Genomic DNA, 23,912 nt, shown 5'->3' with positions numbered 1-23,912 from the left:
GGTTCGTAAATACATACATACATACGTCACCATACGATGTAATTCAACATTAATGAGGTGTGGTGAGATTATCGCTTAACGCCTGTTGCTTCATTCGGTTGACAGCGAACAAACACACAAACAGCTTTTTTTGGAAAAAGAGCTACTTTTGTTTAAACAATTTTGGTTAAATAACAAATAAATCAATTTTTTTTTTTGATGCAGAACGAAAGTAAATATTTCAAAGTTAAACTTCAAGAAAGTTTCATTTTATTTGGTTGATTCGTTTATGATTTAATGCCGTGAAAACAAAAAATGTATGTTTTTTTTGCCACATTTTGACCGATTGCCACGCCCCCTTTATATATTTCTTCACATTATATTGATATAAACCTTCCTCTTCAATCAATCTATCTTTAAAAAAAACCGCATCAAAATCCGTTGCGTAGTTTTAAAGATTTAAGCATTCAAGGGGACATAGGGACAGAAAAAGCGACTTTGTTTTATAATATGTAGTGATTAGTATACAACATATCTTATAAGGTATGTGGTAAATATTACCATACATTTTTGCCTTCATATATGTACCTATAATAATAAATTAATAATAAAAACATTAAAACAACAGGTATTATTAACAACTAGTCGTCACTAATTATACATTCAGTTACGATGATGATGATGCAATTGGTTTATTTTAAATTCTTCAAATAAATCAAATTAATAATCCTCATAGAGAAATGGTTTCTTACCATGCACATAGGAAGAAGGCATATGCAAATACAAATATGTGAATTTATATACATATGCGCATATACATACATATATATGTATGCTCACTCAAGTAGGAGATACCCAGATTTCGAACGTTGCCGAACGCGGGGGCCGATTGTGCCTCTTTGTCGTTCGTCCCGCGCTCTCGCTTGCAGTTCAAGCAAGGTAACGCCGCATGAGCAAGGTATCGCTGTATGAGCAATGTCACGCCACATTTTTTGGGTGCGTGCAGCCGGCTACATTGAATTATAAGATGTTATCACGTCAAAAATAATGGAACTGTGCAAAAATAAGGTGTGTGTGGAACTGATATTAAAGAAATGCAAAACCATGTGTAATCATCGGATGGCGACGCAGTTGTAAGAATTGAATATGGTTCCTCCACGGTCGCTCCGATGATATTTTTATAATATAGAAAAGTAGAAAGTGTTAAGGTCTAGTTGATATCATATTTTATTTATATTTAGATATAAGTATATTGAGTTATGACACAATGACACGGAATTTATTAGTTATTATGAATCTTACCTCCGATGGCTCACACGTCCTGATCCTTGGTCTTCTAATTTGGCCTTAACGTTGCAGCAACTGGAACCGGTGGTTTGCAACAGTCGGAACGCTAGGCGCAATTAACATTAGAGTGGCTAAACATATTTTAGAACTTAGGGTGTGGCCTAAACATGCCGACCATCTTGCGACAAGCCGGCCTTAACGTAGCAGCGACTGGAAGAGGTGGTTTACAACAGTCGGAACGGTAGGCACAATTAACATTAGGGTGGCTGAACATTTTTTAGAACTTAGGGTGTGGCCTAAACATGCCGGCCATCTTGCGACAAGCAATAAGTATGCTAGGAAGCCAACGTGATGAGACAAAGGACGGCACCATAAGGGTGACGTGTGCGTCTCTGGCCAACTTCGAGTGGATCAGGACCGTGGTCAATAACATGCCCCCCATGGGGACCACTCGCTTCGCAGTCTATAGCGAAGAGAGTGTACCCCTCAAGAAGGTCATCTCCTGGATCTCGGATCCAGACCTGTCTACGGCAGATGTCCTATCCTGTCTACATGCCCAGAATCCGGGCACAGAACACCAAGGGCAAAAACCGGGAAGGAAAGGAAGGGGATGCTCTTGTGGTGCGAGTGGATTGTGCCAGTGTTGATGTCATGGGCTCACGGTACGGGAACCGTCTGAGTCTCTTCTTTGAGACGGCCAGTTTTCACGTCTTTCCCAAATGATTGGCTCGGACGGTTCCTGTTGCTATTGTTCCTTAACGGTGACGCAGATTAACTTGCACCATTCCAAAGCCGCTACCGCACTACTAAGTAGAAGATTTACCCAGCTGCACACATTACTCCACATAGCAACAGTGCAAGAGCCCTGGCTCTTTGGAGGCCGCTCCTGTGGCTTAAGCGCGTTGAAAGGGTCCTCGTTATTATCTGACAGGAGCTCGACTAGACCTAGGACCGGTCTTAAAGTATCATCCCATCTCACTGTGATGGGTATTGAGCAATTGTGTTGTCAAAACCTGGTAGCGGCTGAGGTGTGTTACAGAGATAGACGTGGATGGTTGTTGTGGTTGTTGTAGCAGCATAAACATTCCCCATACTTACATACGGGGAATGCTGCTGGAATGACAGTCCTTGGCCGGATATAAATCCGGGTCGTTTCGGTAATGTAGAACCGACTGTCGTGGAAACGGATGGTCGAAGTTTGTGGTTCCATCTGCTTATTTTCCTTACGATGCTCTGGAAGGGCCACCACCTGCGAAGGCCACTAGTCTCGTGAGGTTCTGTGAGCGGCGGAATTTGGGCCTTGTTCTATGTTAAGATGCTAATGCCCAGCATACAATCTGAGGTAAGTGCAATGGACGGGGCTCTAGGCTATTCAAATTTATCGCGTCCTCTTGCCTAGACAGCCAACGTTTATAACTGCTAGAAAGCATGAGGTGATTGATCTCACCCTAACAAACTCAAAACTTGGGTGGGCAATCAAGAACTGGAGAGTCCTTACCGGAGATTCGTGCTCAGACCACAGTTACGTTGAGTTTCAGTGTGGTGAGGAGGCACGAACGCCATTGCCCCCTACAAACCCCAGAAAAACAGACTGGCAGAAGTTTAGGGTGCGTTGCGGGACCTTGACGTGACGAAAGAACAGAGCATTGAGGCGGCTGTTGAGAAACTCAACGCTGCCCTAACTGATTGTTTTGAGTCAGCCTGTCCAATTCGACCTCCCCCTAACCGGACTCCCGTTCCTTGGTGGAATCGAGAGCTCCAGATGTTGAGGCGTGAGTCGAGAAAACTTCTAAACCGGGCCATCAACACTAACCTTGCTGGGAGCGATGCCGTGATGTTCAGAAGAACTACAAGAGGCTTATTCAGGAATCGAAAAGAGCCTCATATCGGGAATTCTGCAGCGGTATTGAATCTCTGAGTGACACGGCGAAATTGGTTAGGATCCTGAAAAGGGACCCAACTGCAAAGCTGGGGTCACTTAGGAAATCTGATGGCTCCTTCACAGAGCTGCAAAGTGAGACACTCAGCTTGCTGATGGAATCTCACTGGTTATCAGCCGGCAACAGCCCTTATTGATAGAGGCGGTTGTCAGAGCTGCCACACCTTCTCGGCATGACTGGTACGTTGCCAGATCTGTGGTGAATGAGGCCGCCATTCGATTTGCCATCAAATCTTTTGGCGGCTACAAGTCGCCCGGACCAGATGGCATATATCATGCCATGCTGAAGGAAGGCGCAGAGTCCGTGACAGCAGCCCTGAAGAAAATCTTCTCTACATGCCTGGCACTGGCCTACACACCACGCTCTTGGAGGATGGTGAGGTTCGCCTTCACCAGCCACTAGTGAAATTGCTCATACGTCAGAAGTGGCTAAGGCTCACCCTCTGTCTTCATTTCAGCATGCCTATCAAAGTGGAAATTCCTGCGAGTTGGCACTGCAAAACCTTGTTGCTAGGGTAGAGATGGCCAATGCGGATGAAACACAATGGAACTGGTACGGCCCCTGTCCGGCATTCGAATACAGAGAAGTCATGGACTTCGATCCAACGATTCTCTCCTTGCCCCTTGACTCCATGCCATCAAGAGTCGTACTTGAAAAGAGATACAGTGTAGTGCTGCTAGAGGCTCAGTCGTGGTCAAACTCAGAAAATGAGCCCGGCAAACATGGTTTTCGCATATTCACGGATGGCTCCAGGACCGAGCGTGGCTTCGGCTCTGGGGTCTACGTGAAATCCATCAGGACAAAACTGCACTTTGCTCTTGGAATGCATGCATCTGTGTTTCAAGCCGAGGTGTATGCAGTTGAAGAAGCGATGAACTTTGTTGTGGAAAGCCGATGCAGAGGCAGATCTCTATGTGTCTACAGTGACAGCCAAGCTGCGCTTATGGCCTTAGACAGCCCCCCAACCACATAAGGGGTAGTCGAGTCTTATAAATCCAGGCTGAACTATGTCGGTAAACATAACAGCCTCATGCTAATATGAGTCCCGCGACACGTGGGTATCGTGGGTAACGAGACCTCTGACTCCTTAGCTAAGATGGGCTCTGAGGCTAACTTCTTTGGCCCAGAGTCCGTTTGGCCACTCCCTTCTGCGGCCATCGAAGCCACGGTTAGCAAATGGGTAACTACAACCCACAAGTGAGCTTGGCAGGCTGAGAGAGGCTGCAGATGGACTTTACTGATGTTACCTGTCATGTCCGATCGACTGTCGCAAACCCTTCTGTCATTAAGCAGAGGGGAGTGCAGACGGCTGGTTGGACTGATAACGGGCCACTTTCAGTGGGCTACACATATAGAATGGTTCGGCATCTCAGACAGTGTACTCTGCCCAGCTTGGTGGATGGCGGACCACTTCCTGTGCGTCTGCCCCACCTTCGCTCGAATCAGGTTTGAGGTCTTTGGCACTGATGTGTTAAGAAGCGACCATCTTGGCTCCTCGGCACCACAAGATCTACTCAGATTTCTTCGGAGATCGGGTAGATTTAAAGAAAATTAAAAGGGAATCCAAGTGTAGTATAATGGACTTAATGAATATCTGAGTGCTGCACTTGCTAGTTGTCTCGACAAAATAAAAAACAAGAAAAAATGCTTAGACGGTGGGGTCAGCCAACGTTCGGGTTGTTTATTGAGCCTGAGCCCGCCGGTATCGACTCAAAAGTTGCTGCAAAGAGATAGATATTAAGTCCGTGGATCTATTTATTGCACACAAAAAAAGAGTAAAAGTAATTATATTGGAATATTTTAGAGATTTATTAAATAATTGATAATTCGCATTTTTCAAATTAGGGTAAGTTCAGTACAATATTGTGGTAAAAATATTTTAATTTAGTCTAATAGACAGACCTCGGATAATACCCAGCCAAAGGAGGGTACTGAGAGAGCGGAGTAGGGTTCGGGCATCATTATGTTGGCAATATCGTTGACACTGGTCGTGGCGCCTGTCCCGGGGTTAAACATTTTGCTCGGAAAGCGGGCGGTCGTGTTGGCTGATGAGGCCTAGTCGCCAGTCTAACATTGCGTGTTGATTGTTGACGCACCAACGACGTTTGCGTACGTGGTCGAATGGTTTCCGATCCACGCTCGCGCCGGCGTTCGCTAGGGCGGAAAGGCCTTGTTTCCGTTGTGGGCACAATTGGGCGGAAAGTCCTGGTTTTCGCTCCAGTCGCGTTTCGATCGGGAGACGGTGTCTCCGATGTGATGTCTGACGCATTTATCGATATCGCGTGGCTGTCCTCATCAGCGATTTGCTGGCTCCACGAACGTCGTTCCTCTGGTATATGTAGCATGGTATGATGTTTCTCGCCGCATCGTCTGCACCTTCCCTCGCTTGTGCAGTGGCGCGTTTTTGTGGGCCATTGAAAAGCAATTCGCGCAATAGTGGCCCAGAAGCTTTTCCCGAAGCCTATCTACTGGGCTTTCTTTTTCCACGGAAAACTAGGCAGAGGCGTATTGGATGTTTTGCATCGCATAAACGGTATGCTGTGGGGTAGTGATGGGGGTGGAGCTCAGCCTTTTTCCTCATAACATCGTACCGCGCCATTTTTTATATTATCTGTAAAGATATCATGACGTTGTAGGGTGGCGAAATATATTTAATTAACTGTTTTTGTTTTGTTAAAAAAAAAAAGGTTTTGAATTAATTGGCTAATTTATTAAAACCGAAAATTTTAGTGTGTACACGGCTTTATGATTGCTTAATTAGCTTTGTGGAATGCATTGGTAGTGGTGCATTGGCTGGTCAGTGCAGCGAAGAAAACCAAAACAAAATTTTTTTTTGTGTTAATGGAAATGCACTACGCCTTTAATTTTTTTTTTTTTATTAATTGGCTATGAGAAATTTTCAAGGCCCAATGAGATACCCGACAATGTGACCTGCCACCCAAAAATTGTATATGTCTATTTAAATGCAATCGCATCTTAATGTGTTTAATATGTTCACCGCGAGGGATGGGTACATACCAAGGTAGATTTATTTTACAGGTGATGGCAACCACCCAGCTGAATTTTTCGCCGTTAATATAAACTACGTCCAAATTACATGCATTGTTTGTATTGGTATGTTTACATTCGTATGTTTACATTTGTGATTGAAAAATATCCGACAGCATTTGGTTTTGAACTTCCAAAAGATGTGAAACGGCTTTTTTTCAAATCTAGGATTCTCTTCCGCATACGCAATCTCAACAAGTGGTTGAAAATCAAGAAAGGGAAACAGAGGATAATGGGTTACAAAGGTTGATTAAAAATTTTCTTTGAATAGTAAGCAAACCCTATTAAAGTAATGTTTTTAAACATGTTTCCTAATCCAATTCAATTTGTGTTTTAGGCTCAAATAAAGCAGATGTTCAGTAAAGTATTAACAAGTGAAAACACGGAAACTGTCCGTCGAATAACTGCAGTAAAGTAAGAAAGTGCATATATTCTTTGTATTGAAAATTAAAACATCATACAAAGGATCATTCGCTGATTATCGAAAAGACGTACAAACATTTATTAATGCAGGTCCACAAGAATTGGCAATAATTTTATCTGGTGGAGGTTTATATACTGCTGCATTGAAGCTGCTTACTGGCTTCGGATTATCACCTCTTCTCATATGGGTACGCCACATTACCAAGGAAGCGCCAATGAAGCATGAGCGTGGTCACAGGAAAGTGAAATGGCTGGTGAGAAAAAGCAGTTTCTATACAAACATTTTCTTTGCTATATGATTTTTTCTATAATTTAGATTTGCTTCATCGCAATAAAGCAACCAATCTGGCCCGATCACTGTTACAAAAGCTCATTTATGATCCTGAGTTAGAAAATTCTACTAGCGTATGTAAACATATAGCAAACAAGCTGCTAAGTCTCAACGCTTTTATACCACAATGGCTATATAATGACTAAAAGGTATGAAATTTGCTATAAAAACGTTTTACATAACTTATTAAAAACTTGCATACCAACAGTTGGCGAATTGTCCAGAGCTCTTGTATATGTTCGTCAAACATAATTCCTTAATTAAAGCTCAGGCGCAACACAACTCCCCCACTGACCCACAACCTTCCTGCTCCTACCCCAGTGCGGGGACAAACCAGCAGCTCTTGGCCTCCCGCACAGTCTGTTCCGTGTGTCAGACCGTAGTTCCTCAGAACCTAACAACAGTCCAGTGCAATTCTTGCAATGGCTAGTGCCATTTTCGGAGGTGCTCTGGCTTGTGCACCACCCGTGAGTGGACACGCGATTACTGCCCCCTATTGCAGAGCTATGCACCCGCAACACCCCCTGTGGCGGGGCCACCCGTCAACGTCAGGCCACAACAACTTTTGCGGAACGCACAGCAGGACCAACGCAGACAACCCCACACGTCCCTCACCCCCCGAGTTGCAACGACCTCACCCAGAAGCTTTAAGCTTCTGCAATTCAACTGTAACGGACTCAAGATCAAGGTCGACGAGATAGTTGACTTCATGAGCCGGCACAGTATCAAAATACCTGCGGTCTAGGAAACCAAGCAGCACGCTAGGTCTTCTCTGATCACCAGGGGTGGCTATAACGTGCACAGACATGATCGCGAGCGAGACAATGGTGGTGGCCTAGCGTTTATAGTCCACCACACAGTGCAGTATCGTCTCATTGATGAAGGGATCGTCCGCTGGGACAGCACCTTAGAATGTCAAGGCATAGCTATCCGGACAGGCGATTCCGAGCTCGAAATTTTTAACACCTGCTGCCCGGCAGGATATCACCCTGATATAGGTGCGCTCATCAGAGTTGAAAACCGATTGGTTGTAGGTGACTTCAATCCGCATCACGATCTTTGGCATTCAAGCCTGCCAAACGATCGTAGGGGACAGCAATTGGCAGAGCAAATAGACGATTCGACACTGTGATTTCAGCACTGTGAACGACGAAGCCCCCACCATTCCCATGGCACCAGGTCCTACGTTACCGGAATGACTCGGGGCTTTCCCGACCAAGGACTGCCGCCCCAGTATACTAGCCCTGTCTAGTGTACCGTATTTTACCCCCAATCTTTCGTCACAGGAGCAACTCATTGCAGTTAGCTTGCTCCAAATACTTCTCTTCCGGGGTGGCGTCGAACCCAATCCCGGACCAGAAGTATTCTACTGCTGCATTTGCCACAAACGGCTTCACCCGAACTCCATCTCGGTTAGGTGTAACCAGTGCAAGGGGTGGTGCCATCTTAAGACCTGCTCAGGCCTTAAGACACACAGGGAGTGGTCCACAAGGTATGTGGCCACGTGTTGCTCCCGCTCACAGGCGGCCACCGCCTCTATGGCTACACTGCCCTCAGTGCCGGCACATCACACTGCCGCCACAAACAACACCTCAACGGTAAGGAGCCCCCAAGAGCAACACAACTCCCTCACTAACCCACAACCCTCCTGCTCCTACCCCAGTGCGGGGACAAACCAGCAGCCCTTGGTCCCCCGCACAGTCTGCTCCGTGTGTCAGACCTTAGTTCCTCGGAACTTGACAACTGTACAATGCAATTTTCGAAGGTGTTCCGGCCTGCACACCACCCGTGAGTGGACACGCGAATACGTTGCCCCCTGCTGCAGAGCTCTGCACCCGCAACCGCCCCCAGTGGCGCGGCTATCAGTCAACATCAGGCCACTACCCATTTTGCGGAACGCACAGCAGGACCAACGCAGACAACATCACGCATCCCTCACCACCCGAATTACGACGACACTCCCGCGAAGCTTCAAGCTTTTGCAACTAAACTGCAACGGACTCACGAGCAAGATTGACGAGATAGTCGACTTCATGAGTCGATTCGGAATCAAGATAGCTGCGGTCCAGGAGACAAAACTACACGCTAGCTCACCCTGATTACCAGGGACGGCTACAATGTGCACCGAAAGGACCGCGAGCGAGGCAACGGTGGTGGCCTAGCGTTCATAGTACACCATTCAGTGCAGTATCGTCTCATCGATGATGGAATCGACCGCAAGGACAGCACCTTAGAATGTCAAGGTATAGCTGTCCGGTCAGGCGATGCCGAGCTCGAAATATATAATGTTTACATACCCCATGTCACCTGCTGCCCGGCAAGATATCTCCCTGATATTGGTGCGCTCATCAGGGGAGAAAACCGATTGCTAGTAGGTGACTTCAACGCGCATCACGATCTTTGGCTTCAAGCCTGCCTAATGATCGTAGGGGGCAGCTATTGGCAGAGCAGATAGACGATTCGACGTTCAGCACTGTAAACGGCGACGCCCCCACTAGGGTAGTGGGCAATTGCAGCAGCTCGCCTGACATAACAATTGCTAGCGCTGGTCTGATAAATAGCATAACCTGGCGACCTATGCTATCGCTTGCATCAGACCACTTGCCCATTATCATCTCGATCGAGAGACCTGCCGACTTTGTTTCCGCGGATCACCGGTCATACATCAACTTTAACAAAGCTGATTGGACCAGATTCGCGTAATTTACTGAGGACATCTTCGCAGCCGTACCCACTCCCACCGATATGCACGCAGGCGAACGCGCATTCCGCAAGGCGATCACAGCCGCCGCGGCTAGCTTCATACCTGCTGGACGGATCCGGGAATTATGTCCCAATTTCCCAGCCGAAGCAGCTGTTATGGCAAACGAGCGAGACCGCCTACGCCAGGCCAATCCCGGGGATCCTCGAATAAAGGATCTCGATTCGAAGATCCGGCAACTGGTCACCCAACATAAGCGGATCAAATGGGTAAAGCATCTGAAGTCCTGTAACTTCACCTCTGGTGTGAGCAAGCTCTGGTCCCCCGTAAGGTCGCTGTCGGTCGTACTTCGTTGGACCCGAAGAGATCCGCGAGCTATTTTAGCCGGCAATTTATATTGCATCCTCCGGTCGACAGATCCAAACGTTGTGCCACCAGACGGTTGCACAAACTGCCATACAATAGTGCACCGCTTACTTTCACCAGCGACGAGGTTCAGGGGGCCATCAAACACATGAAACCATCAAAAGCCATTGGCCCGACGGACTAAGCATGCTGATGTTGAAAAAGCTGGGTCCTTTGGGAGTAGAATACCTCACTAAGGCCTTCAACATGTCTCTGGCCACTCTCATCATTCCTGATAAGTGGAAATTAGGGAGAGTGATCCCACTATTGAAGCCTGGGAAACCCGCCAACCAAGGGGAGCCTTATCGTCCGATAACTCTCCTTTCCCCAGTAGTGAAGACGCTTGAAGCCCTTCTACTTCCACTCCTCACAGAACATCTGACTCCAGCCCCACACCAGCATGGTTTCCGTAGAGTACACAGCACCACCACGGCACTCACCGTCATAAACACCCAGGTAAACCGCGGACTAAACCAAAACCGCCCCTTCGAGAGGACTGTCCTAGTAGCGTTGGACCTACAAAAGGCTTTCGATACAGTCACCCACGCCACGCTACTAAATGACATTTTACAGTCGACACTCCCGCCAGGGCTGAAGAGGTGGACCGCGAACTACCTAAGTGGTCGTCACTCGTCGGTGATATTTCGAGACCAAACTTCAAAACAGAGGAAAATAAAGCAAGGAGTACCGAAGGGTGGTGTCCTTTCACCCTTGCTTTTTATTTTCTATATTTCGAAACTCCCCACCATAGGGAGTCTCACTGGTCTCATACGCCGACGACTGCACGATAATGGCGTCGGGCAATGACATTTATGGCCTATGCTCTAAAGTAAACGACTGCCTCGACCGCCTTTCTCGCTTCTTCACTGCGAGAAACTTAAAACTTTCTCCCACTAAATCCACGACGACCCTTTTTACCACCTGGACAAAGGAGGTCAAGCTGCAACTTCAGGTGCACGTCGATGATACCCCAATACCGACGGTTAATAACCCCAGAATTTTGTGAGTCACCTTTGACAGCGTGCTCTCCTTCCCAGCGCACACAACCGCTATTGCAACGATAGTACAGAATCGCAACAAGGTCCTCAGGTCGCTCGGCGACAGCACTTGGGGCAAAGACAAAGAAATGTTGCTGTCAACTTTCAAAGCAATCGGCCGAACGGTTCTCAACTATGCCGCGCCTGTCTGGTCGCCTGGAACCAGTGATACGCAGTGGACGAAGCTCCAGACCTGGCAGAATACTGCCATTAGGACCGCGACAGGATGTCTCCTGATTTCCCCATTTCAACACTTGCATGACGAGGCTCACATGCTCCCTGTTAAGCAGCACAACAAAATGCTCGGCAAGCAGTTTCTGCTAGGGTGTCACCGTAGGCCTCACCCATACTGACACCTGCTCGAGCCTGAGCCACCTCCCAGGCCCATCAGAAGACACTTCCTCAACTACGTGGACGAGATCCAGGACAAAACAGACAGACCACTCCAGGATCAGACAGTGTACAGACAGGCCATTAACGACATTCATCGGGAGACCCTTACCACCTTCTTAAGCTCCCGACCCCCGAATGCCGTTATCGGAGTCCAACCACCACCTATTGCAGACGAAGAGCTCCAGCTTCCCCGAGAGTCCCGCGTAACCTTGGCACAATTACGTTCTGGGTACTGTAGCAGGTTGAACTCCTACCTATCCAGAATCGACCCCGACATACTAAACATATGTCCAGCATGTGAAGGCACCTCGCACGACACTAACCACCTTTTCACATGCCCCATCAAACCCACTCATCTAACCCCTCTCTCCCTCTGGACCCAACCCGTCGAAACAGCCAGTTTCCTGGGCCTACCGTTAGATGAGCTAGACGAAGACGACCGGTAATTACACTACACTGACAGGGCGAAGATACTGCTACAACAACAACAACAACGAAGCCCCCACCAGGGCAGTGGGAAATTGCAGCAGCTCGCCTGACCTAACAATAGCTAGCGCGGGTCTGATAAATAGCATAACGTGGCGGCCTACGCTATCACTTGCATCAGACCACTTGCCCATTATCATCTCATCTCCCATTGAGAGACCTGCCGACTTTGTTTATGCGGACCACCGATCCTCTTTTATCTTTAAAAAAGCTAATTGGGCCGGCTTCAAGGAATTCTACGAGGACACCTTCGCCGCTCTTCCCATCCCCACAGATGTGCGCGCAGGCGAACGCTCGCATTCCGCAAGGTGCTCACATCTGCTGCGGCCCGCTTCGTCCCAGCTGGAAGTTTAAAGGACATCCGTCCTCATTTCCCAGCCGAAGAAGCCAGCTTGGCAAACGAGCGTGACCACCTACGCAAGGCCGATCCCGAGGATCCCCGCATAAGGGATCTCAATTTGGAGATCAGGCAACTGGTAAATCAACATAAGCGGACCAAATGGGCTGAGCACCTGAAGACCTGTAACCTCACCTCTGGGGTGAGTAAGCTCTGGTCCACCGTTAGGTCCCTGTCGAACCCGACGAAGCACAACGACAAGGTGGATATCACCTTCAACGGTTGCATTTCGTCGGACCCGAAGAGATGCGCGGGCTATTTTAGCCGGCTTTTCATACTGCATCCTCCGGTCGCCAGAACCAAACGTCGTGCTACCAGACGGTTGCACAAACTGCCATACAACAGTGCACCGCTTACTTTCACCAGCGACGAGGTTCAGGGGGCCATCGAACACATGAAACCATCAAGCTGCTGGGTCCTTTGGGAGTAGAATACCTCACTAAGGTCTTCAATCTGTCCCTGGCCACTCTCATCATCCCTGACAAGTGGAAAGCAGGGAGAGTGTTCCCACTACTCAAACCTGGGAAACCCGCCAACCAAGGGGAGCCTTATCGTCTCATAACTCTCCTTTCCCCAGTAGTGAAGACACTTGAAGCCCTCCTACTCCCACTCTTCACGAAACACTTGGCCCCAGCCCCACATCAGCACGGTTTCCGACGAGTGCATAGCACCACCACTGCACTCACCGCCATAAACGCCCAAATAAACCGCGGGCTTAACCAAAATTGCCCCTGCGAGAGGACTGTCCTAGTAGCGTTGGACCTGAAGAAGGCTTTCGACACAGTCAGCCATTTCCACGCTACTAGATGACATTTTACAGTCGACACTCCCGCCAGGGCTGAAGAGGTGGACCGCGAACTACCTGAGTGGTCGTCAGAGAAAAATAAAGCAAGGAGTACCGCAGGGTGGTGTCCTTTCACCCTTGCTTTTTAATTTCTATATTTCGAAACTCCCCCAGCCACCAGAGGGAGTCTGACTGGTCTCATACGCTGACGACTGTACGATAATGGCATCGGGCAATGACATCGTTGGCCTGTGTTCCAAACTGAACAACTACCTCACCGACCTTTCTCGCTTTTTCACTACGAGGAATCTCAAACTTTCCCCCACTAAATCCACGGCAACCCTCTTAACCACCTGGACAAAGGAGGTGTAACCTTTGACAGTTTGCTCTCCTTCTCTGCGCACACAACCGCAATTGCCACTAAAGTCCAAAACCGCAACAAAGTCCTCAAATCGCTTGCCGGCAGCACTTGGGGCAAAGACACATACTGTTGCTATCGACATTTAAGGCAATTGGTCGGCCGGTTCTGAACTATGCAGCGCCCGTCTGGTCGCCTGGAACTAGTGACACGCAGTGGATAAAGCTACAGACATGTCAAAATACCGCCATTCGGACAGCGACCGGTTGCCTCCTCATGTATCCCATTCAACACCTGCATAACGAGGCACAAATGCTCCCAGTAGCGGAGCACAACAAACTGCTCGGCAAGCAGTTCCTGCTGGGTTGTTACCACAGGTTTCACCCCTGCAGACACCTGCTTGAGCCTGAGCCGCCTCCCAGGCACGTCAGGAGACACCTTTTAGACTACGCTGACGAAATCCAGGACAAAACTAACCGCAATCTACTGGACCTGACAGTGTTTAGACAGTCATTAAACGACATTCACCGGGGAGCGTCACCACCTTCTTAAGTTCCCGTCCTGTGAATGCCGTAATCGGAGTCCAACCACCACATACATCAGATGAAGAGCTCCAGCTTCCTCGTGAGAGTCGTGTAACACTGGCACAATTACATTCTGGATATTGTAGCAGGTTAAACTCCTACCTATCCAGAATCGACCCCGACATAGCAAACATATGTCCGGCATGTGAAGGCGCCCCGCATGACACTAACCACCTTTTCTCATGCCCCCTAAAACCGACTCATCTAACACCCCTCTCCTTCTGGGCCCATCCCGTCGAAACACCATGTTTCCTGGGCCTACCCCTAGATGAGCTAGACGAAGACGACCGGTGATATGCCCGACACTGGCGGGGCTACTATTACTGTTAAACAACAAACAAACAAAGAGCTCCAACTTGCCCGAGAGTCTCGCGTAACTTTGGCGCAATTACGTTCTGGATGCTGTAGCAGGTTAAACTCCTACTTATCCAGAATCACCCCGACATACGAAACATATGCCCGGCATGTGAAGGCACCCCGCACGACACTTACCACTTTTTCACATGCCCCATTATGGTACACCCATTCATCTAACACACCTCTCCCTCTGGACCCAACCCGTCAAAACAGCTAGTTTCCTGGGCGTACCGTTAGATGAGCTAGACGAAGACGACCGGTTATTACACTACACTAACAGGGCAAAGTTACTGCTACAACAACAACATCAACCACATTCACTGTTGGAAGCTAGAAGCGAATATTTCAGTTTTAAACATACAATTGCGATTAAAACCAGGAAATTATCTGTGTCAGTACATACATTAGATCTTTTGTTGCATGGATTGAAATCGAATGCTAATTCAGATATCGAGTATAGGCAGGTATGCATAGTAATAATTCGAATAATAGGCATAAATAATCATTTGTTTTTTATATCATAGGAGCTCACAGATTTAGAGAACGTCATACAAACCTATATCGATACCGCACAGCGCACAGCACAAGATAAAATCCAAATGGATTCAATAAAATTAATATAAGTTTAAATTAAATTAAATAATTTATTTTTCAATTATTTTTCAAAGTTTAAGAACTTATGTTCTAAATACAGATTATAAAAATCAAGTTTTTGTTATATCTTAAAAAAAAAATTAAAAATTCTCATTCATCATCGCTCTCAAAAAATGTAAAACATATTTTTTTCTTTTATACATACTTAGTAAAGTTTAATTATATAAAATGAGTTCACAAGCGTGTTAGAAATTTGTAATTCATAATTTTTAAGTGTACAGTTTTAGATGTAAATCATAGCCATCGATTTTCCACAAAAAACATGAAGCAAACATTTTTTATGAAATATGGTATGCGCATCTTAACAGTACTTACATGAAATCATAGTCATTAGTAGCCAAGGTGGATTTCTGATTACCATCAATATCCTATGAGGACAGAGAATTATACATGTAAAAATTGCAAATTCGAAATGTGATACAATACATTACTTTCTGTACACCGTGAGACTTTAATTTTGCCCTTGTTTCGAAGGTTTTTTGCGTTGTGTTTCTCTATATTAAACTTTTTCGTGTCTAAACTTCATTCTCTACATTCATTTTCACCATTTGAATGCCCGTGGCAGATTCTGCAATATGTATGATATTAAAAATTAAAATACCACAAACGTAGATGTTGTTCTTCATATCTATAGGACTTTACAATTCACAAATAAGCTACATACTAAATCTTCAATAAACTGTGGGAAATGTGGCGACTTTTTATTTTGTGACTATTTCTAGCGTAGTTTTTCAGCTAAATTTTCTTCAGGCAGTAAATTCGCTAAAACTTTTTTCTCTGCTAATCGCTATAAGTATAGAAAACAATCGTTGCTTAGTTGTGGCGAGCGTTTCTAACGCCCATTGTAATTGTATCGAATTCTCCTAGCCGGCGCTGCGCTTAGGAAGAAATGTTATTTAAATGCAAGTATCGGTAAGTATTCTTTTTGCTTACCTACATATTCATCACCGCATTGTGGCATCTTCAAAGCAATTTGCCCAGGCCCACAATTTAATAAATTAATCGGAAGTACTAAGCAATTTAAAAGCGAAGCTTGAATTTCTTTACTTACGTTTCACAAGCAAATCACCATGAAAACAAATAGCAGATTTTGACGTGATGGCTGGGCCAAAGGCAACAAGAAATGCATGTAGGGTTTTACTTATATTATATGTGGTTGCCATCACCTATAATAAATTTGCCTTGGTACATACTAATGTTTTTCTAATATTCGCCGCATAGGAGGATCGTGTCTTGGCTATATGTGTATCATAACCAAGTACAGGGTGTCCTGCCGTGATGTACGTGATATATATTTTTTTCTTTGTTTTTACTATATTTTGTCTATGATAAGAACAAAATGATAAGCAAAAAAAATTATTTGTATATATAAATATATTGATGTTTGAAAGACTAAAAGTTTGCGTTACTTTCCGCAAACTATTCCTGGAATGTGGAATCAGTTTATTTCGTTACTGTAGGGTATTTTTGTTTTTGTTTTTAGAACCTAGTTTCCCTAATGGCTGAACTCGGCCCATTTCCTTTTGACACGTGTAGACGGCGGGTCGGGATCAATTTTTGGTGTTGTCGACTAGACGCGTGGCTTTTAATATAAAAATAAGATAATTACTTTAAAATTAGAGAAAAAGGATAGACAGATGGCGATGAAATATTTGAAGTGTAAGCGAAGTATTATTATCTGAAGATTCGTAAGGATGCAACTCCGTTTTTCGAAACATTTCATAAATTATATTCTACCAGCAACAATTGGGAAAGTTACACGCGGAAAGAAAGAAAACGGAATCTAGTGCAAATTCACTATTTCTCTCAACACGAAAAAATATGCGTCGCGCCAAAAATAAAGTTAACAAAAGTGCATTACTTAGTTACCACCTGACATTAAGAAACCGCACATATTACATAGCAAAGAAGTCTGGGGTCAAAACAGTTGTAGCAGATTTGGACGAATAAATCTTGTTTGGTTTTTAAAGGTGTTGAGACTGCATAGCAAGACTTCTTGTTGCAGCCCAAAAACATTTTCATGAGGACGTACATCCACACGTTCAGAAAAACGGCGGCAGCGATATAAAAAGCGGGACTTCAGTTGATGTATGTATGTATTGTTCTCGGAAAAGTGGTTTTCTGAACAAAAGTAAAATGGCCCCAGAGAATAAGAAAATTTTTTGAAGTTAAGGTATTTAAAAACGTTGCACTTAATTTTCAAACTACACAGTTATCATATTCTTAGCTTAAGTATTCGTAGGCGGTGTACCTAATATAGGTGTAAAAAATTTCAAATGTATAAACGTACGTTTGTTGCTTTAAAATCTGAAAGATTGCCGGCATTGAAATTGTTTAGCTTTACATAAAATTGGTGCTGTTTTGACATTGAAATAGTTGCAGGCAATATGGAAATCAGAACAATTACAAATGTATCAACTGCTAAAAGTCAACATTGCAACAGCCATAATAACATCGACAGCAACAACAAGAAAGACAGGCCAATACGAAAAAGCAACAGCGCCAAAATGCCAACGATCAAATTAGGGCAGCACAAAAAGCGGTCGCTCATGCATGCGCGATTTGTAGGGTGAGACCAAATACTGAATTTTTCTATTTTTTTTTGTTTTTTATTTTTTCTGATTTTTTAAATTTATTCCTACAGTGTAGAAATAAACGGCTGGAATTTAGAACAATGCCTATTTTGGAATTTCTGGCAAACTATAATGTTTTTTTTAATGAAACTTGGTGGAGATGTTAGTGAGGTGTTAAGGAACACTATTTATAACTTTAAATTAATCGGGAAATAATAATTTTTTAATTATTTACATTCAAAATGCCCTTGGGAACATCAGTATAATTTGCCACATTACACTCTATATTTTTTAACATTTCACTATAAATCACCAAATATACACTCACACGCGTGTTTTTACCGATTTTTATGCTAATATTCTAATTATATCTATTAAAATTAAATGCAAATACATTTGCCTATGCAATCACATTCCAATTTTAAGCGCGAATAAGAAGAAGATTGGAATACCAACAGTATGATGTTGCCGGATGCCTGCAAATGAAAACAAAAATTAAGTACTTGAGTTTAGTGTTAATGATGGGAATGGGGGTTATTGTGCCTGCTTACTACATACACGCATATGACGTTTTAATTTTGGGTTCAATGGTTTTAATACAGAAAGGAGTTTTACGCAAAAATACTGTGGATTGCGTAGCCGGAGTTGGACTGATGAGGGTTATTTTTTTGAAACGCGGCCGAAGGCCGCCCACGCGAAAAGGAGTTCTACGCAAAAATACTGTGGATTGCGTAGCCGGAGTTGGACTGATGGTGGTTATTTTTTTGAAGTGCGGCCGAAGGCCGCCCACGCGAAAAGGAGTTCTACGCAAAAATACTGTGGATTGCGTAGCCGGAGTTGGACTGATGAGGGTTATTTTTTTGAAGCGCGGCCGAAGGCTGCCCACGCGAAAAGGAGTTCTACGCAAAAATACTGTGGATTGCGTAGCCGGAGTTGGACTGATGAGGGTTATTTTTTTGAAGCGCGGCCGAAGGCCGCCCACGCGAAAAGGAGTTCTACGCAAAAATACTGTGGATAGCGTAGCCGGAGTTGGACTGATGAGGGTTATTTTTTTGAAGTGCGGCCGAAGGCCGCCCACGCAAAAAGGAGTTCTACGCAAAAATACTGTGGATTGCGTAGCCGGAGTTGGACTGATGAGGGTTATTTTTTTGAAGTGCGGCCGAAGGCCGCCCACGCGAAAAGGAGTTCTACGCAAAAATACTGTGGATTGCGTAGCCGGAGTTGGACTGATGAGGGTTATTTTTTTGAAGCGCGGCCGAAGGCCGCCCACGCGAAAAGGAGTTCTACGCAAAAATACTGTGGATTGCGTAGCCGGAGTTGGACTGATGAGGGTTATTTTTTTGAAGCGCGGCCGAAGGCCGCCCACGCGAAAAGGAGTTCTACGCAAAAATACTGTAGATTGCGTAGCCGGAGTTGGACTGATGAGGGTTATTTTTTTGAAGTGCGGCCGAAGGCCGCCCACGCGAAAAGGAGTTCTACGCAAAAATACTGTGGATAGCGTAGCCGGAGTTGGACTGATGAGGGTTATTTTTTTGAAGTGCGGCCGAAGGCCGCCCACGCAAAAAAGAGTTCTACGCAAAAATACTGTGGATTGCGTAGCCGGAGTTGGACTGATGAGGGTTATTTTTTTGAAGTGCGGCCGAAGGCCGCCCACGCAAAAAGGACTTCTACGCAAAAATACTGTGGATTGCGTAGCCGGAGTTGGACTGATGAGAGTTTTTTTTTTGAAGCGCGGCCGAAGGCCGCCCACGCGAAAGGAGTTCTACGCAAAAATACTGTGGATTGCGTAGCCGGAGTTGGACTGATGAGGGTTATTTTTTTGAAGCGCGGCCGAAGGCCGCCCACGCGAAAAGGAGTTCTACGCAAAAATACTGTGGATTGCGTAGCCGGAGTTGGACTGATGAGGGTTATTTTTTTGAAGTGCGGCCGAAGGCCGCTCACGCAAAAAGGAGTTCTACGCAAAAATACTGTGGATTGCGTAGCCGGAGTTGGATTGCTGAGGGTTATTTTTTTGAAGCGCGGCCGAAGGCCGCCTACGCGATAAAGAGTTTCACGCAAAAATACTGTGTTAATTAATTTAATTTAACTTTAATTACTTTATTATTTTTTGTGATACGCTTAATATCATTGTTTTTAAGTTTAAATGAGTTGTATGTTTTTATTTTCAAATTTATTTCTCAACTTTAAATTACAGCAAAAAATACTGCAGTTTTACAATGAACCTTCCACTGAACATCCCTGCGTGCGAACTTCGCTTTCATTTCAGGTGTATGGCAATACCAACTTTTCGCTAAATTATAGAACTTTAACATTAAATTACTTAAAAACTATAAGCCTCCGGCAGGTTCTGTTTTCAGTTTTAAGATGGGGATACACCCCTCTATCACCCCCTTTTTACCGTTTTTTCCAAAGCGATAGGCATTATACTAAATTCTAGCCGTCACCTCTTATCTACACATACCATATGTAGGTACATTTTATGGTATTCACATATTTACTTGCATCGTTCGTACGTTGTAGGGGTTGTTGTAGCTTCTTAAGTTTGATAGGCTACAACAGTGTGGTGTTGTCAATCACCTTCAAATAAAGGGTGAGTCCCGAGGAGATAAGGAATTCCCTTTTCCATCGTTTGCAAAAGGTTTGATGGAGGGCCTTTAATTTCTGCCACCAATTCATAATTGAGGCAGGATTCTCGATGGCTTCTATTTCCGGCGGAGCTAGGAGGGGTCCGCCAACCAGAAAGTCACCAGGAGTGAGAGGCTCTAGATCGGATGGCTCATTGGAAGTGGGACTTAAGGGTCGCGAATTGAGACAGGACTCCATTCGGTATAAGAGAGTATTAAACTCGTCAAAAGTGTATTTCAGAAGAAGAATTGATTGTTGTTGTTGCATGTACCTGTACCTGTGAAGAGAAAACCATTGTTGTTTTGTAATCACATTCTGATGCCAGCCATCGTCTTTTTGTAGGTAAGAAGGACCTTGCTACCACAAAGAATTTTGAAGCAGTTCGTTGGCCGGAAGTCCTCTGCTTGTTAAATCTGCGGGATTTGATGCCGAGTCCACATGACGCCAGTTATTGCTTCCAACTTTTTCCACTATTTTGGTTACTCGATGTGCAACAAAGGTTGACCATGAGCAGGGCGGTTTGAGAATCCATGCGATGACGATTGTCGAATCTGTCCACAGATGAACATCCAAGTGTGCAAAGTTGGGATTTTCCGTGACAGTTTCTATAATATCCGCTAATAGGACGGCATCACATAGTTCCAGACGTGGAAGGGATATCATTTTGACAGGTGGTTTTCGCGATGAGTAGATTGAGGTATACTTTATCCTGTTTCCTCACCCGCAAGTATACAGCAGCCGCGTATGCCATTTCCGAAGTGTCGCAGAACCCATGGATTTCGTCGTTGTCCGCTGGTTAATAGTGCACCCAACGGGATATGCGAATATTATCAAAATCCGCATAATTCTGCATAAATGTCTGCCAGCGGTCTAGTGTGGCTGCAGGCACGGTGTCGTCACAATCAGTACCTTCTAATCAAATGTTTTGCATAATAATCTAGGCGGTAATTACACTTCTCACAAAAATTAAGGGAGCAAGAAAAAACCCAAATTTTTGGGGGATTTTCGACAGGCTGTAACTTATACAAAAATGGTCGTACAGCAAAAAAAAAGGGAAATTGTAGCTCTAAGTGTCATGTTTTCGGATCTAAGTTTAATTTTTTTTTTGGAAATTGTTTTCGAGTAATTGTTTGAACTGAAATGTTCCTTGGTTGTTGTTGTTGTCGTCGTCGTCGTCGTTGTTGTTGTCGACGGTTCGGAAATTTTCGGGCGAGAACGTTCGCAGGAACGAAAGCTTCTTGACGAACGCGCCAAACGATCACTCGGTCATCACGAGGATTTGTTGCGCGACGACGACCTTGGCCAACTCGTCATTGATAATTACCGGTTTCCAAAACCGATTGTATGCGCTAGATACGACAGATGAACTAATGTCCATACGATCCCCGACTTGTCGGTTCGAAGTATGTTTGATGCTGTTGGAAAGTAGGTTTCAGCATCATCAGCTAATTGAAGTAATGTCCTTATTGCTAGATAAGGAGCACAATTTATGCCGAAAGTAACTGTATTTAATTCATATAGACTAATTGGGTATTTCGGGTGAGTGCGAAAAACTATTCGCTGATATTGGTGTGCGTACTGCTGACTATTATCTGGCGGTACATTTTCTCAATATCGCTGTTGAAGACATACTTATATAATCGCCAGCGGAGGATCAGGATAGTCATATCTGCTTGCAATAGCGGACCTGCAAGAACGACGTCGTTGAGGCTCATTCCATTGGCAGTCGAACATGATGCGTTAAATACCACGCGTACTTTGGAGGAGGTGCTCTCTTCCTTCATGACGGCATGGTGAGGTAAAAATTAATGATCAGTTGCATCTGCAGGTATGTTGGCTTTAATTTTGCCCATATGACCTAACTTTTCATATTCTGCCACCACTCTAATATATTCCTTTTGCAGGGACGGATTTTTCGCGAGACGCGTCTCATTCCTGAAGAATTGAGAGCAGGCGTTCTTGAGTGACGATCCCAGCTTAATGTTTGATGGAATATCCTGTTTGAAGCGATATACTTTCCATCTTCGTTGCGTTTCGTAGTGGTCCGGTATAACTCCTCGCAATACACGTCATCTTCAGTCAGCGTTTCTTTTCTTCCAATTCATAAAAAACAGCTAGTTGTTTGTCCAGTATGACTTCGCTGAAAAATGAAACTATCCTGTTTGGTGGACTGACTGTTTCGGCCCGACCAGTTAGTATCCATCCAAAAACAGTACGAAGTGTACTTAGTACATTTTTTCTTCCGCTTAAAATAATTTGGGGATAAATGTCTCTGTCAAGGATAAGGTCCACAGGTTCATTGATAAATACGAGGTTCCGCCAAAGTGAGATCTGGAAATGCTTGCCTTGTCATTGCTCTTACTAGGCAAGTTGACAGATTTCCAGTTAATTGCGGCAAAACTAACGCAATTGCGTCTATTTTTGCGAAAGGCTGTTGCTTTTGGTTGAACTGCCGGAATGTGAAGGAGCGTGTTGTGTTTTGAGTGGCACGTACTGCAATTATATGAGCTCGTGCATCTCAACGCCGTATGTCCTGACGATAAGCAGTTCAAGCAACAGTTGTTGCTCTTGACGCACGCGATTCGATCGGTGACCGTTAACTTGTGGAACTGTGGACTGGATTTGTGGTCATCATTTACACATAATTTGCTCATATGTTTGGCGACACTTACTTGAAAGTTGCTCATCCTTTTCGGTGTAGTTTCCGCTGACCGTTGTAAACTTTGCGCCTCGGGCGCTTTATAGGCTTTAATTCCTTTTAAGCCTGACATGGTTACAAGTGTTTGAAATCTATTGGAAAGAAATCTGTCCATGCCCGTCCACTTTGAAATTTCAGCTTTGTTTTCTATCGTTCGTTCCCAAAGCGATAGAGTACTTTTGGGCAATTTCGTGGAGAATAAGTACGTAGCATCCCAGTTTGATAAATTAATTTGTCGATTTTGTGGGGAAGAGATGCAATTATTTATATCTCTCTCCAGCTTTTTAAACTAACATGCCGTTTAAAAACAGTCGTTAGTGAGCGGGAACTTCCTCACAATGTCTCTGGCTTGACCCTGCGTTTTCTGGTTGAGGTGGAATGGGTTTTCGACCGGGGTAAGGTGCTTATTTAAAATGTAAATGGCCGTGAACATATCGCGGAATGTTGGCCAAGATACGTAGTCACCTTTGTATACGCTTGAATCATACGGCGGAAGGTGAATGTTGTGTTTACGCACTGCTAAATGTTCGCCTTCCTGGTCTGCTTTTTTTAATTTCGCGGAGAGATCAGCCATAGTCAACATGCAGCGCAAATATGTGGTAACACATTTTTTTTTTTTCCTTTTTATCGCGGCAAGATCCTTAGTAGTAAGAGTTTTAGTTGAAAGCAAGTTATCGTAAGCCGCTTTGGCTTTTTCCCACATTGCTTTCAACTTCTCCTGTTGGATCCGTAGTGAACATTTTGAATGGTCCCTTGACGGTGTGCCATTGAAATCGGATCCGAATTCCGTCACGGCGTCGACTACACGAATATATGTATCCATATTGTACGTATGGGATACAAAATTCGCGC

At 44.9% G+C, this 23,912-nt stretch overlaps 2 protein-coding genes and 1 long non-coding RNA gene across 3 annotated transcripts; 2 read left to right on the top strand and 1 right to left on the bottom strand.

The window, feature by feature from the left end:
- Positions 1 to 5,056: 5,056 nt before the first annotated feature.
- LOC129249966 (uncharacterized) lies at positions 5,057 to 16,292 on the bottom strand. Its single transcript, XM_054889625.1, has 2 exons — positions 15,480 to 16,292; positions 5,057 to 5,817 (listed from the first exon to the last, which is right to left on the bottom strand). Exon 2 carries the CDS (start codon positions 5,549 to 5,551, stop codon positions 5,168 to 5,170), a length of 384 nt encoding a protein of 127 aa, XP_054745600.1. The 5' UTR covers positions 5,552 to 5,817; positions 15,480 to 16,292; the 3' UTR covers positions 5,057 to 5,167.
- LOC129249973 (uncharacterized) lies at positions 6,364 to 7,151 on the top strand. Its single transcript, XR_008582769.1, has 4 exons — positions 6,364 to 6,524; positions 6,592 to 6,668; positions 6,768 to 6,931; positions 6,994 to 7,151. It is a non-coding gene; the product is annotated as an uncharacterized LOC129249973 (long non-coding RNA).
- LOC129250642 (nuclear pore complex protein Nup160 homolog) lies at positions 14,657 to 15,192 on the top strand. The gene is made up of 2 exons (XM_054890248.1): positions 14,657 to 14,974; positions 15,035 to 15,192. The coding sequence occupies exons 1-2, from the start codon at positions 14,657 to 14,659 to the stop codon at positions 15,131 to 15,133; spliced, it is 417 nt and encodes a 138-aa protein (XP_054746223.1). The 3' UTR covers positions 15,134 to 15,192.
- Positions 16,293 to 23,912: the final 7,620 nt, after the last annotated feature.

Source organism: Anastrepha obliqua, chromosome 6, assembly GCF_027943255.1.
Source record: "Anastrepha obliqua isolate idAnaObli1 chromosome 6, idAnaObli1_1.0, whole genome shotgun sequence".
In the NCBI taxonomy this organism is placed as follows: Eukaryota; Metazoa; Arthropoda; class Insecta; order Diptera; family Tephritidae; genus Anastrepha; species Anastrepha obliqua.
The sequence above is the reverse complement of the archived record's forward strand: the minus strand, read 5'-3'. Positions and strand labels throughout refer to the sequence as shown.